This window comes from Haliotis cracherodii, unplaced genomic scaffold (genome assembly GCF_022045235.1).
Source record: "Haliotis cracherodii isolate W230 unplaced genomic scaffold, xgHalCrac1.p SCAF_16, whole genome shotgun sequence".
Taxonomy (NCBI): Eukaryota; Metazoa; Mollusca; class Gastropoda; order Lepetellida; family Haliotidae; genus Haliotis; species Haliotis cracherodii.
Window position 1 is genome coordinate 31,159,151 of NW_027266271.1, and position 16,532 is coordinate 31,175,682.

General features: G+C 38.7%; 1 protein-coding gene across 1 annotated transcript; it reads left to right on the plus strand.

Annotated features, from left to right (window-relative positions):
• The first annotated feature begins 7,884 nt into the window (after positions 1 to 7,884).
• LOC139463697 (uncharacterized) lies at positions 7,885 to 15,677 on the plus strand. Its single transcript, XM_071244952.1, has 5 exons — positions 7,885 to 8,033; positions 13,744 to 13,816; positions 14,529 to 14,668; positions 14,877 to 15,009; positions 15,606 to 15,677. The coding sequence occupies exons 1-5, from the start codon at positions 7,885 to 7,887 to the stop codon at positions 15,675 to 15,677; spliced, it is 567 nt and encodes a 188-aa protein (XP_071101053.1).
• The last annotated feature ends 855 nt before the right edge of the window (positions 15,678 to 16,532 follow it).

Consider the following 16,532-nt stretch of genomic DNA (forward strand, 5'->3'; position numbering starts at 1 on the left):
AAAACTACAACAACCCCTCCCCCAGTGCCAGGTGTTCGGGGCACAGGTTTCAGGTTATTGCCAATCGGGACTACATCAGCTAATTTAGTTACATCACCAACAGCTTTTAACAACCTTTCCGTGAGGTACAAATGGTCCAAATGATCATACAAAATATTGTCAGAGATCTCCAATGCCTTAGTTTCGACTGACTGCATTCCACATTGCAACTATCTTTTTAGGATGAACAATTCTGATATCATTCTTTTTAATGTTCTTCTTTGTACGTTGTTTATATTATTTAAAAAACAAAGATTCCTGAAATCACTTTGATTATTCATTGTTTTCTCCTCCCACCTGGTCATACTCGATTAGTGTGTTTTGTTGTTCAATTGTCACCGTGGTATCTTCACAGTAGGGATAAAAAACCCTGTGTAACTGTGTATTGTAATATACATTTAAATAACCCTTTTTACTTGTGGTGAGAGAACTTTCCATGGAATCTATGGTGGCCCCAGGACAGTTGGTGTGTTCGGATCGGTTGGGCAGTGAGAAACACACGCTGCCAGACTTCGAGTCATTCTCGGCTCGGTCATGATGGAGACGGTCATGATGGAGACGGGAGTGGGACCTCGGGAGTGACGCCAGGAAGCACAATGTCACAACAGAAGAGTTAATTTTGATCTCAGGTAATTTATCTTGAGTTTCTTCTCACATTAGACTGTATAAAATTGCTTATGTAGGATTTATGTGGAAATACATGTGCATGTGTGAAATGGAAATGTGATGCTGCAAGTGCTTGAACACTTTTCAGAAGCTGCTATTTTGTTGTTAGTTTTTAATCTGGATACAATCCATTTGGACTTGAAGTGGTATCTCACTTCCGGACAATGCATCATGGATATTGTTTGTATTATTTAATATCAGATAATTACGAGATAAATCGCAAAGAAAAAATGAAGAACGAAGCTCGGTTTATTTCACGATGAAACATTGTTCTGTCATGACGTCATTTCTGAAGATTCGAACATGTGCACGCAATTTGATGACGTCGTATACTGGACGACGAGATTTTTGAGAGGGAAGTACGTTCCGGCCGGCTCGGGGACCGGGCTACGAGGTGTGTTTTTTCGTTACTTCTGACCCAGGACCTCCTAAAAGACAAGTGACTCTTGATGACGAGTTGAGTCTTAACGAACTTTTGAAAGAACTACGTGAAATGAGAAGTGAAATGATTGAGAATTTCAGTATGCTGTCTACGAGAATAGGGAAAATAGAACGTGATCTATCTTCACTAGCAGACTACAGTGAACAGATACAGAAAACTGTTACAGAACTGACAGAAAGGATTGATTTTCTCGAAGCAAGCAGTCGGAGGAACAACCTGCTGTTTTTCAACGTAAGTTAGACTTCTGAAGAAAAGCCGTCGGATATTCAAGATAAGATTACTGACATCATTGAAAGGACGATGAAAATAGACGATGACGTCGGGATGGAGTGTGAAGAGACAACCGAGTAAATCACTAGGCGCAAGACCCATTCTTGTGAAGTTCAAAGACTTCAAGTCAAAGTCTACAGTGCTGAAATCAACAGGAAAACTTAAGGGAACTAAGATTGGGGTTGCAGAGGATTTCACGAAGGAAGTGAGAGAATCTAGGGCCAAATTGAAATACCTCATGGATGAAGCTCGTGAAAATGGAAGTTTCTCTGTGTTGAGATCAGATAGACTGATTATTGAGACAAAATGTATACATGGGACGATGAATCCAACACAACTAAGCTCGTAAAACATTCTCAAAAACACGTAAATCTAAAGAATAAAGGTGGGGCCAAGGTCCTAACAACGTAAATATTATCCCGTTCGTCAAATGTATTTCATGGAACATTGAAGGTTTGAGAAAGCATTGACAGAAATCCGACTTTATTAATTTTATCAACAAATATGATCTAATTTCACTTGTGGAAACATGGTGTGATTATGACTGTGTGGACATTCAGGATTTTACAGGTTTTAGTTTAATACGTGCTAAAACACACGGTGCTATTAGAAACTCTGGAGGAATCCAAGTTTACATAAAGAAATCTATTGTAAACTTTTGTACTCTCCTTAAAAGTGACTCTTGTAATATAATTTGGTTAAAAATTGACATTCCAGATCATAGAAATGTTTACCTTGCAACTGTTTACTATTCACCTGAAGGATCGAGTAAGCATGCAGACGAATCATTATTTGAAATACTAATAGCTGACGTTGCCAAGTTTAAAACGTCAGATCAGGATTGTGACATAATTGTTCAGGGCGATTTAAATGCACGGACAGGTGATGGCTCCTTTTGTGACTACATTATTGATGATGATACCACATATTTACCAATTGATGAAGATTTGGATATATTGAGGATATCAAACTTCCACGAGTTTCTCAAGACAAGAGCATCAATAAGCGTGGACGTTCCCTAATTGATATGTGTAAACTAACAGGTCTAAGATTATGCAACGGCAGACTGGGTAAATATCAGTCGTTTCACATGTTTTGTAAATGATGGCAATAGTGTTGTGGACTACGTTTTGTGCCTTGAAAACACCTTTAACCTCATCACTAATTTTGAAGTACTTTACAGTCAAGTGGAAAGTTCGCACATGCCATTGACCTACTCTTTGAAATTGACACGTGGTCACGATGACATTCCACAGGCAGAAATACCACCTCAACCTAGATACGTTTGGGATGAATCACAAGCTAACCGTTACCGTCAAAACTGGGATTGTTTACCAGAAAACCTTGTAAGTACTTTCAATTCGTGTATATCCAATGATGACAATCGCAATGCCTTTTCAACATTTCCAAATTTGATGGAATGTTGTGCAAACTTTTGTAAAAAATCACCAAGAGAAATTCGAAAACGCATAAAGAAGGGGCATAACTGGTTTGATCAAGAATGTTGGGACGCACGTGCAACCGCTCGCCGTCTTCTCCGTGGATATCATGATTCTAGCAGTGACAACAACCGACAACGGTACATTGACTCGTGGAGGTCGTACAGAAGCCTATGCAAACAGAAATCGACATTTGTGTTTCAGTGTTATATCACAGACATTAACAATGCTTTATCAACGCATGATAGTAGACAGTTCTGGTCTTTTTTTAAAAAAGGTCATGTAAAAGTAATTCAATTTCACCGGATTCTTGGTTATTGCATTTCAATCATTTGTTCAAAGGCACTAATTTGCTGAATGTGAGAAACCGTTTTATACAAATGTTCAACATTTTGTAGAATCTATTAGTGAAGAGTTGATTAACTCTAATGTAGATGACAATGGGTTAGATAGTAGAATAACATTAGATGAAATATTTAAGGCTGTTAATGATATGCCAAATAGAAAAGCCCCAGGGTTAAGTGGTGTACCCACTGATTTTTTTAAATATGCCCCTCCCATGTGTTTTGAAATGCTGTTATCCTTGTTTAATAAAATCTTATTGACTGGTACTTATCCAGAGGACTGGACTTTAGGTGTCATTCGTCCTTTGCATAAAAAGGGTAATGTAAATGACCCTAGTAATTACAGACCTATTACTCTTTTAGAAATATCTGGTAAAATCTTTTATAAAATTATATCTACTAGAATCACCAATTGGGCAACTGACGGAAATGTTATTATCACTGAACAAGCAGATTTTAGAAAGGGGTTTCAAACTCTGGATAATATATTTATACTTCAAACTATTATTGATAAATATCTAAGATTATAATAAGCTAGACTATACTGTGCCTTTATTGATTGAAAAGCAGCTTTTGACTCTGTGTCACATAATGCTCTGATGTACAAACTTTGGACTGGTAATATTAAAGGTTCTGTTTTTAGATTACTTAGAATTATTATGAAAATGTGAAATCATGCGTGTCTCTGAATTCTGGATTTACTAAATTCTTTGACTGTTCATTTAGAGTTAGACAGGGTTGCCAGTTGTCACCATTTTTATTTTCATTCTTTATTAATGACATTGTAGATTTTTTGCAACAGGATATGCAATGGTGGATTAGTATAGGTACTCTACAGTTATTTATGTTGCTTTTTGCAGATGACATTGTAGTAATAGATAGTACAATTATAGGTCTTCAAAAGAGATTAAATAAACTTTCCTAATATTGTGATAAATGGCAGCTGCAAATAAATAATGTCAAGAGCAAAGTCATTGTCTTTCGCAAAGGCAGTCGATTAAAGAAATATGATTTTTTTTCTCTAAATACATGTCAGCTTGAAATTGTTTCAGTGTATAAATATTTAGGTGTACATCTTTCAAGCTCTGGTTCATGGTTTAATACACAGAAAACTTTAACACTCCAGGCCAATACAGTTTTGCAGTCACTAAAAACAAACATTATTGATTTTCATAAGTTACCTTTCATATTTTGACTCATTTATTTGATGTCAAGCTTCTACCAATCTTGTTGTATGGCAGTGAAGTCTGGGGGGTTCATCCTTCACCTGATATTAATACATTCCATGACAATTTCTGTAAAAGACGGAGTACACCTAATATTGTTGAAAGGGGGGAGATGGGTCGTTATTCACTTAAAGTAAACCAATATATGAAAATTATTAAATACTGGTCTAGATTGTTATTTCAAACTGATCCTATTTTGAAAAATGTCCATGATTATCAAGTGTCCTTGGCGGATAAAGGTATTGAATGTTGGGTTTTTCATGTAAAACAATTATTATCATCATATGGTTTTGGTTCTGTCTGGTGTAATCAAGATGTTCCAAATGTAAATAGGTTTATTGTTTGTTTTAAGCAAAGATGTATCGATATAGATCAGCAAACTTGGTTAAGTAAATTAAAAACATTTTCCAAACTTACAATGTATTCACAAATTAAACCATGCATTGTATTAGAAAGATATTTAACATCAATGCCCGTTAGAGTATATCAATTTGCTCTTAGTTCTTTCCGTTGTTCTAGCCATAACCTAATGCTTGAAGAAGGAAGAAAAATTGTTCTTTCTAGAGATGAACGCTTATGTCCATTTTGTGTAGTCCGTGTAATTGAAACTGAGTATCATTTCTGCATTGAATGTCAATTTTACTCAGACCTGAGAAATAGTCTTATACCTAAGTTTTACCATTTACAACCTTCATTTGATAAATATTGCACTCTTATGTCTTGCCAAAATGAACATGTTATTAATAAATTAGCTAAATATATTATTCTTGCTATTAAGAAACGACAGCAGTTTTTCAAATGTATGCAATAATTCAATTGTTTCACTATGAATATCACTTGTATTATCTGGCGCATAATGTTTACCAAGTACACATAGTTTATGCATACAAACTTCAGCATTTGAAGTGACCAGAGGATCAAACTGTCACGACATGATCTGAGTACATTTTACAAAGGGGTCACAGCGCTGAGGTGATCGTAACTCGCACACCTTAACATAGACTTACGACAGTCGTAGAGCTACGAACGGTTGTGGAACGGGGCCCTGGCTTTTAAGTGAGTGGAAGTTGGATTAACGCCGCTGTTAACAGTATACCAGTTATATCAAGATGTGTCAGCTTAATTTGGGAGAAAGGCCCAAAGTGAAGGAGATTTAAATAAATACATCAGAAAACTGTAGCGGAGCTGTAAATTTCAGTGATATAGCCATCACGCACCCCCCCCCCCCCAACCTACCCACTCTCTCTCCCCCCCCCTCTCTCTCGCCATCTCTCTCTCCCTCGTGGAACTGATATAGATTGTACACATATCTGACGTCATATATTATAAGGACATTGCAAACATATCTGTAATGCATGTACATATTTCTGTCATACCATTCTTCAGATAAAACATATCTGTCCGATCACCTCAGTGAAAATTTAGTTTCTGTTACTCACCATTATTACGAGGTAGGATCAACAGGAGAACCATCAAATGAAAGGTCGTTTCTGTCACCATGGCAGCGGTTGTTCAAAACTCGGTACTGTAACAGAGAAAGAAGGTAGTGATGACAAATATCATCTGTTGATAGCGAACCATCCATTCATTCGCTTTAAATCAACCATTTGTGTAACATTTAAATATATACACATCAAGGCAAAGAAACAATGGTAAAATAGCTTGAAAGATGAATGCTGTTGAAATGTCAAATTCAAAATCTGACACTCCTTATCAAAATATTATTCTGTGATAACGCCAGGACCTAACTGAGGATACAGTGTTAAGTTCTTGTCAATACCTGTGAAGTAGACAGTTTTCATCTACGGAATATTGCTACGTCTCCGTCTGTGCAGTCTACATGTTACTGACACCGCCTAAACGCGGGCCCTATTTGTATGTGGACAACCAACTGGATCGGGTAACTTCATTAATGATGATGTAATGGAAAAGGGAGGGACTTCATGTGTGAACGGAAACACCCTCTGGCAAATGTAAAACTGATTCATCATCCAAGCCGTAGTACCTGCAGTTAATGTGTTTTTCTTAATTGATCTGCATGTTTCATATCTCCTGTTTATAATTGCAATTGACATAGACAGTTCTTACAAAAGTAAAACCAGGTAATAGTATTGGATGAACACAGTTTACTGTCACTGTAGATCTACGTTTCCTGTAACCGTATTTAACTAATTTCAGTTTTGAACAGAAAGGGCAGAAGTTTGTCACCAATAAGTGTTCATATGTTATTTTTGAAATGTCTATCCACAATGATTGAGGACGACGTTACGACAGATATTATCTTCCACGGTGATGCGGTCCTCATATCACCTGTTACCGTGTGAGCTGGTTATTGTCATTTCAAATCTCTGATTGACCAATTAAAATCGTGTATTTTCCTAATTCGTGGAATTCATTATATTCATAAGTAGCATAACTCTATTAAAAGTGGCTAATTTTATCCACTTAACCAGTTGGTGACATTGGGTTATGAAGATGCATACAACGGCAGTTAAGAATTATGACTTGCGCCAAGATATACAGTAATGATACTAATAAAATAATAATAATAATAATCATAATTCTGACAATCTGGGTAAATTGTACAAGCTTAACACTATTCAAATATTATAAATCAGTGCATAATACTTTCGCTTGCCGAAAATATGCACTCAGTAAATCGTCCGAAATCTTCGTTGTTTACATTGACAACGACATTGACTCTACAAGTGAAACGACTTTCATTGGTTTGTTGTTGAACGCAGCAAAATTCCAGCGGTCGGTAAATAATCGTGTCTGTACCAGAAAGTTCAGTGGTTGACATCATGACATGAGCATCGATCTACGGAACTGGTATACGATGACGTACATCAACCAAGTCAGCGACCCTGACCACCCGATCCCGTTAGTCGCCCCTTAAGGCAAGCATGGGTTACTGAGACCAGGGCCCACTTGCACAAACCGATCTTAGCGCTAAGACTATTGTAAGTCTATGCTAAAGTATGGGAGTTACGATCATCTTAGCGCTAAGATCGCTTTGTGCAAGTGGGCCTAGTTCTAACCCGGATCTTCAAGACCCGGGCAGAAACCGATCTCTAGTCAAGACCCGGGCAGAAGCTGATCCCCAGTTAAGACCCGGTCAGAAACTGCTATTCCAGTGAAGACCCGTGAAGAAACTGATCCCCAGTCAAGACCCGGGCAGAAACTGATCCCCAGTCAAGACCTGGGCCCACTTGTACAAAGCGATCTTAGTGCTAAGACTATTGTAAGCCTATGTTAAAGTATGGGAGTTACGATCATCTTAGCGCTTAGATCGCTTTGTGCAAGTGGGCCCTGGTCAGAAACTGCTCTCCCAGTGAAGGCCCGGGAAGAAACTGATCCCCAGTAAAAACATGAGGAGAAACTGATCCCCAGTCAAGACCTGAGGAGAAACTGCTCCCCAGTCAAGACCCGGACAGAAACTGGTCCCCCGTCAAAACATGAGGAGAAACTGTTCCCCAGTAAAGACCCGGTCAGAAACTGCTCCCCAGTCAAAACATGAGGAGAAACTGCTCCCCAGTCAAGACCTGAGGAGATACTGCTCCCCCTGTCAAGGTCCGGGCAGAAACTGGTCCCCAGTCAAGACCCGGTCAGAAACTGGTCCCCAGTCAAGACCCGGGCAGAAAATGATCCCCCAGTCAAGACCTGATGAGAAACTGATCCCCAGTCAAGACCTGAGGAGAAACTGATCCCCCAGCCAGGACCTGAGGAGAAACCGATCCCCAGTCAAGACCTGAGGAGAAACTGCTCTCCAGTCAAGGCCTGAGGAGAAACTGCTCCCCCAGTCAAGACCCGGGCAGAAACTAAACCCCAGTCAATAAACTGAGGACAGACTGATCCCCAGTCAAGACCTGAGGAGAAACTGATCCCCAGTCAAGACCTTAGGAGAAACTGATCCCAAGTTGAGACCCGAGGAGAAACACAACACTTCCCAGGCCATGGCCAGGAAGAAAGTTGTATGGACTTGAGTTTTGAAGTCCAGATTCGAGTATAGAATTTGCATGATAGATGCAATTTAGCTTTTCAAAAATAAACATGAAATGTTATTGGAACTGACAAAAATATATGCTCACATAGCAAAACTATTTTCCCATGTCCTGTTCTCAAATCAATCAAGGTCTTGTACTTCAGGTACTTCAACCTAATTAGTCATTATATATTGTAATATGTCTGTTTCATATCTACTAATTTCCATTGTCTACATAAGACAGGTTGTTTGTGGTTAAGCCCTCGAAAGTGCACAACAGTGATCATGGCAGCATGTTGTTATATGGCAGTGTAATGCCATATGTTTAATGTTTAATACTGATTGTAATGGTGTTACATTGTTTCTGTTGAGAATAGGTAGACGCTCTTTGCATTGTGTATGGACAGTGATCATTCGTCAGGAAGTTGCTATATTTATATGCTAGTATGGTGTGTAAACATCGGGTCCTGTATATCGTCGACGGTGATATATGTTATAGAAACGTCTGTAATGTTCTAGTGCCGCAAGACTGGTGAGGGGACTGTGTTAAACTTTCCAGCAGCTAGTTGGGCTGTATATAAGGAGACAAGAGCGTGTTTGCGCATCTCTCACTCATTTCATCGCTTCGGAACCAGCTTTCTTGTGAAGATCACTCATCATCTCTGATTGCCTGCCCAGCCATTCTCAGAAGCGTAACCACTGTCGCAGCTAGGTAAATATATATCATTTTCACTGTTTTGTTTGCTATCACCACTGTATTTTGTATTTAATACTGACCACTACCATCATATTATTTTCTGTCATTGAATATCGTACTTTTATTTTATTGTGTACTGCCATTGTAATTGCTGTACAGTAATCTGTATTGATTTGAAAACTTCGTGAATTTTGTTCTCTTACGTACAGATTTCTGGGTTAACATATTGTTTCAATCTGGGAATCAGATCTCAGTGTAATTAATGAATTTACCATTACATATGAGAGCAAATACATATGCCTTTCTTATAAAACTGTGTTGTTTCCTTTGGAACATATTACATTTCCATCAACGTTTCATTTTATCTCTTTACCTTAATTTTAGGGAATAATTATTATATTATTGATTTTGTATGTTCATTTAAAAATATGTGTTTGACTACTATTCCAGAAAAAAAGTGAAGAGAGAGTTTCAGATATAATTATATTTATCAACATACATTCAAAATCTTATGATTGGAGAAAGTGACATTGGTTGACAATTTGACATTTGTTGTCTCTTTATTGCCAAAGTTTCTTTGTCCATGACGCGTCCCCCTTTGTCTATGGCAACCCGTTGGAAACTAGGTTTATGTCACCTAATAATTTTACAAACTCTTAATTTAATCACCAATTACCAGAATAGTGTTTTAAGAAATCATTACATTATAATGTGTTAAGAAATAAATACAGTAACATGTTATGAAATGAGTTTGTTGAAATACAAATTCGTTATTTAATTTGACTTTGCTGTTCTCTTCTGCTTTTGGGGAAGGCGATTTATAATCCGCTTATGTGCGTTCAAATCCACAGTGATCACCTGTGGCATGTCTTCTGTGTGACTTGATTCTACCTTGTCACTTATGCAACTTAACGCCCTTCACATAAATCCTCAATTGACACATACACTTCACATAGATTGCTGATGGATGATGGTGTGCCTGTTGAAATATCATAATTTTTAGTGTGAACATGAATTATTTATGGTACTGTCTACATTAATAGTATATATGAGTTCATTATTTCCGTTGTATAAAATATAATATCAATCATATTCAGGGAATATACATCAAACATCCTTTGTTTGTTTGTTGTTTAACGCCGCACTTAGCAATTTTCAAGCTATATGGCGGCGGTCAGTAAATAATCGAGTCGGGACCAGACAATCTAGTGATTGACATCATGAGCATCGTTCCAAGCAAATGGGATCGGATGACATGTATCATCCAAGTCAACGAGCCTGACCACCCGACCCCGTTCGTTGCCTCTTAAGGCAAGCATGGGTTGCTGAAGACCTATTCTACCCTGGATCATCACGGGTCTCAAACATCCTTGTTGATTCAGGGTGAATATTATATATCACAAATAAACTATTCATCACTATTCTTTATATATTATTTATCTAGCGTTCTCTTTGTAAAACGGAAAGTTCATATATTAATAAACGACTATGATGTATGTGTTAAACATTTTCCTCCATCACCCTCCCTGTCCATAACACTACTAATGCCGTGGAACTGACAGGGAGGAATCAGTGTGATAACCTACACATATATGGAAATCCACATGTAAGAAATGTGTTGTTAAATAAATGGGTGCCAATTCAATAAACATTCAAGTCACTAAAAAGTGTGTGTGTGTGTGTGTGTGTGTGTGTGTGTGTGTGTGTACTGCATTATTATCTCAGTTCTTCTGACTATTGAACATGCACTGAGTGTGATAAATAGTATGCTAAATATACCAGGCTGAAGTACATGGAGATTTGTTTACCTTAGTGGCAAAAACCGCACTTTTGGAGTCTTGAAAATAGACAAAACAACATAAAAACGTGTCGCGTTCATCAAGGATACAAAACTGAAATTTATAAAAGTATCGAGGATTTCCACTGACGGCTACTGACTAGCCACCTGTGAAACAGTCTGCATGACAATTCACATCCTGAGCCTGTAAGCCGGAATCGGACATATTTCTCATGAATACGGAAAGGCTTTTGTTTCTTTTATTAAAGAAATGAAACACTTTTGTGTTGACCTAAACTTTACGACTAATGCCTCGCCAGAGATTTGTTTTTCAACGGATAATGGTGATATATTTTTTACGATAACTTACTTGGAGGCAATCTCATCCGAAGAAGCCAGGAACATTAAAGGACTCCAACTGTCGATCAACGCCGACCAAGGCTATTACATACCCCCGGTGTACCATCAACTCATCAAAGGCCCCAATCAGTCATAATCCTTCGCCGATAAATGACTTTACTACCCTTTTGTGTACATAACAGGCTTCTCCACTCCAATACAACTACATCTGATATCTACTCTACTGCATAAACATTGCCTCCTACCTGTATAAAAACTTGTCAATCATACTCTGTATATCACTTACTTGATAACGGTGTTAGAACCTTCACCGAAACGTCGCTCTTAATTGTAATAAAGCAGTTGTTCATCCATAAATCTTATCCTTACTTTAGGCTCACTGACTTGGTTGTCATCGTATCTCAATTACGTGGGTCGATGCTCATGGTGTCAATCACTGGATTGTCTGGTCCAGACTCGATTATTCACAGACCGCCGTCATATAGCTGAAATATTGCTATATTGCTGAAATAAGAGTGGGGCGTTAGTCAAGCAAACAAACAAAGGTATGGGACATGCTGTTTTCTAAGCCGTGTTTCCTTGAGCATGTATTTTCCCAACTAGAAGTGACGTCACAAAACAAAATGTGAGGGAACATTCTTGTATTTCATAAATGCACTAGGCTGTACTGTATATATCCAATCTGAAGGTATTTTTTGTGAAAATGGATTATTCTTCACGAAATGGCGGTGAAGTGAGAGATTTTATTTTTGCAAGTACGTTTATGCATGTGATTCGGAGTTTATTTCCATAACTTATGTTCATTGCCTAACATATGTACAGATGTATGTTTGGACAATCACAAACGACCACTCTGATACAATAAAAATACAACCTTTCCTTTGTCTCTTTGTTAGGGTTTCCAGTGTCGCTAAGAACTCTTTAAGTTGATAATCATTCATTGTGCAAAATGCAGCTTCTAATTTGTCCCTTCACAAAAAGAGGTTATCGTCAAATGGAAGAGTATTTGATGCACAGTTCACACGAACATCATGCGAACATCAACTATTTTGGGAAATAATTGAATTCGTTATGCTTAGAAGTATGTCTTTACCTCAGTTAATAATGTCATTTTGATGTTGCCCGTGGCTGTTAAGAGGAAATGGGCTTTGGAAGGTTTTACGTAATGATTAATCTGTTTAAGCTTTATGGTGATGCCAATTACTTTTTTAAATTTTGCCTCTTTGGAAAACAAACTGAGTATTACACGATGTTAAAGTCATTGAGAAATATTTTTAAATTTAACATGATTCAAGTTTTTTTTCTATAAATGTCATCATTTGTCATTCCGAAGTCAATGTATTTATTTCACTTACACATGCGCGGGCAACACATTTGGAGAAAATCTGCTACTTCCGACGTGTGGAAATGGCCACGCCTACAAGACCCATCGTTGTACACATATTCGAGAAATAATCCTCTCAATCTAACAAATCTATGGCTATCTTTATAGATGAAGAGGTTTTCGAAGAGGCGATATTTCAAATGCCACTTCACTGGGAGAGAAACTTGGTCAAGTACAAACGTCAAATTAAGGTACATTATTTAAACACAGGAAAAACAGCAAACATATGTTCGGCTAGTGTACAAATTTCATAAAAATGTAAAATGATCGTCTAATGTCCCCAAATGACCAATATTGTTTAGATGGTATCTGGCGGATGTAGAGAATAGCATCAGGATACCTCATCATGCACAAGTTCAGAATGCAACTACAAAATGCAAAATTTAAAGGTCAAATTGCGCAATCTTCCTCAGTTCAATTCTTTGTGCAGTCGCATATGAGTCACTTATTAGTAATCTTAGAACACATTCTCAGTTAAACGTTAACTGCCCCAGACCAAAACCGTCCGTCGGGGACCAGGTATTTCCAAATTTATAACGTGTCTGATTTAGAAGCGGCAGATGTATGTGATTAACATATAACGTTGCATATGTATCTTGAACGCTGGACAACAAGTTAACTTTTATTCATAAAGCCAAATGTAGTATTGCAGAAACAGAGTTTCAAGTACATGTATTTTGTGGGCGACTCATTTGAATATATGGCATATACGAGACATAGCTATTGCGTTAATCTTTAGACATATTGCATATTTACCATTTTCAAATTTGCACACCTATTATGTAGCCTATTATGTAGCAGAAATACAGGGCGTGTATCGTCCAGGGTGCCGTTGACCAAAACAACCTTAGCGCTAAGGTTACCTTATATCCTTAAGTTTTAACCTTAGGCCTTTACTAAGGTTGACCCCCTGTTGCATGAACCTACATTACGCTAAGGTAGCCTTAGTTAAGGTGAAAATTTAAAGGTTGGTCAGACCCAACCTTAGCCACGCTAAGGTTGATACTTCATTTCAACATGGCTACTTTCTTGTTGATGTATGAGGAAACTGAGAGAAGTTTGAGGAAACAGCGTGTTTTCCGAGATTGCACCATGCAGCTTGAGACACTGACAGACTTGGACCTGATCGCAGTAAGGCTGTGCTGTCAGATGGTATCTCAGTCACCACTATTGTTCTTGGATTAAAGGTTAGTGGAAGTATGTATAGAGTGGATAGGGGGTCTGCCCGGATAGTAGAAGGGCGATGATTCGATCCCCGACTGCGTCATACCAAATGATATTAAGAAATGGTTGTTGTTACCCTGTCTGGCGCTCAACATTAATGACACAAATAAAGACTGGACAACTCGAAGTCAATGTACTGTGAGTGGGGTATCTACTGCGGCATGGCATCTAAGTAGGCTATAACTGTTAAACTGGTGTTAGTCCAGACAAGCACTCACTCACACATGTTGATTCAGTACCATACCATGTTTGTTGTTTACATGGTAACCGTCTATGCCATTGCCTCCAACAATATCTAAATCAGCCACTAAACACACACCACTCTGTCTTCTATCTGTAGACCCTGTGAGAATTTTGGGGTGGAATTGTCTACAGCGCTCTATTGTTTGTCGTAAGAGGCTACTCGCTGACTTGATTGATTGTGTATCATCATACCCGACAGCATGGGACGTGGCTCATTATATCAACCACTGGGTTGTCTGAGTCGGACGCGGCTAGCTACATGTTGCTGGGGTAGCGCTGGAATATAGCATTCACTCACTATGTCCTGAAGATTCTGTCGGTAAAATATCCAATATAGTCAATTGACGGTTTATTTTCCATCGTTTACTGTGAAACAAGGCTGATTCAAGTGTGAAGTTTGATGACACAATCACTGATCTTCCCATGGCACAGGATGATGCCACCACCACCACCACGATCCGCAACTACCACCTGACTGGGAGTGTGCGTGATCCAGGTGTCGCTGTGCTGATAGACAACTTGCTCACATGGACACAGGATCCAGAACGAGGCTCTAGTATCATTGTGTCCAGGTATGTAGGTTTCGTTCTCCACACTTTTCCCGTGATCTCATCACACACCTACTGGTGTCTTCCATGTCAGCTCTGATGTCGGTCCAAGCTAATGTCTCTGTGTTCTGGTACGAATTCTGCGTCCAGCTAATCATTGTTGTAATATGCCTGTACTCCACCATTAATATTGGTCACAGCTAATGCTATCATATCTCTGTGATGTCTCCAGGACTGCTACAGAATCCTTGCTCCTGGTGCTGCTTGTGAACATCGCCAGCAGACTGAAGGACGACGGAACTGTTGACGTCATCACTGATATGGGGAGACTGTGTGCTCGTCATGGAGGTGCACCCTTTACCAGGGTGGGTGTTAAAGAATTGCAGCATGAAGTATAGAATGACTCAGGCAAAATAGCAGTGAAACGTAAATGAACTGATCACTGAAAATCAGTGATGACACCAGGTGTTCGCGAAAAGGAAAAGTATTTCCTGCTCTACTGGTACATTTCACATTACTTCCTAGAAATAACAACTGTGAAACCAGTAAGAAAAGTCATTCTGTAAACCGTATACTGACCGATCCCTCAGCGTTTTCTTTGTGGAGCGCGGCGGAACATTTTAAGAAATACGTGCATGAGTAAGCTTGGTTGATAGAAATTAGGTATTATTTTAATATCGATAAACTTTTGGAGAAGCGTCACAACTGCCGTAGCATTTCTCGTAAGTTGAATAAAAATGTGATAGTCACGTAAACAAGTGAAACTAGTATTCTAGGTCCAATATGGATTCATCCCAATACTGGCCGAGATTACCTTTGAGTTGGAGATTGCAGGAAATGCTCTGACACCATTTTAATCATATTATTTGCAGTTATAAAATACATTCGACCTCATGTATGTAGACAATCCTAGTGTTGTAATCCACAGTGGAACCAGCTCATGTCAATGTTGTCATTTCAGGATGACGTCCGTTTCTGTCTGGAGTTTTCCCGACAGTTCCTGGAGATTCTCGGGACGTACGCCAACATCTGATGAATGGATCCGCTGAATACATTCAATCTATAATTAAGTTCTTTAATTTTGATATTTCCTCATGCAATTTTTAGAATTGTGTTTGTGTATTTTGTACAGTACAAACAGTTATTGGTCTTGTTACTTGTTACTTGTTAGTATGACTTGTACCCCACTTCCTGTCTCGTTGTCATGGTTTCTTGTGTACAACCCGTATGTGTGTCTTACAATATTAACATTATTACAGTTAATGATTTCATACCAATCCAGTTGTTTGTTTGTTTGTTTGTTTTTTAAAGCGGCACTCACCAATATTCCATCTATGTGACGGCGGCCTGTAAATAATCGAGTATGGACAAGACAATCCAGTGATTGACATCATGAGCATAGATCTACGCAATTGGGATCCGATGACATGCATCAACCAAGTCAGCGAGCCTGACAATCCGATTCCGGTGGTCGTCTCTTACGGCAAACATAGTCGCCTCTTACACACGCAATGACTTATATACCATGCGTTTAGCAACACTCTATGCTTTAACTATAAGGCTACGCTGTCAAAGTTTACATGGACAATCCGACAGGTGTGTACTACTTAAAACCTGTCAAGTAGATCAACATAATTAGATTGAAAATATATGTGCGTTGTTTATGTCAATGTTTGAAACGGTGGCTTACTTGCTTCAAATCGCTTGATCCATGTGACACGTGCCGGGTTCCTGGAGTACAAAACATCAAGACCTTGAGTACAACAAGAGAGGAACGCACCACGTGCAGGATCTTGTTGCAACCAATCGGGGTGCCCACTGCATCCTGGCGGCTCACGCACTTGGATTAAAAGATGACGGTACGTTTAAGTTCTTTCAGATGCTGTCA

Coding starts and splice junctions, on each gene's coding strand:
- LOC139463697 (XM_071244952.1), top strand. CDS start 7,885: ATGAGGAGAAACTGTTCCCCAGTAAAGACCCGGTCAGAAACTGCTCCC. Junction 13,817..14,528: donor CTATTGTTCTTGGATTAAAG/GTTAGTGGAAGT, acceptor CCCATGGCACAG/GATGATGCCACCACCACCAC. Junction 15,010..15,605: donor GAGGTGCACCCTTTACCAGG/GTGGGTGTTAAA, acceptor TTGTCATTTCAG/GATGACGTCCGTTTCTGTCT.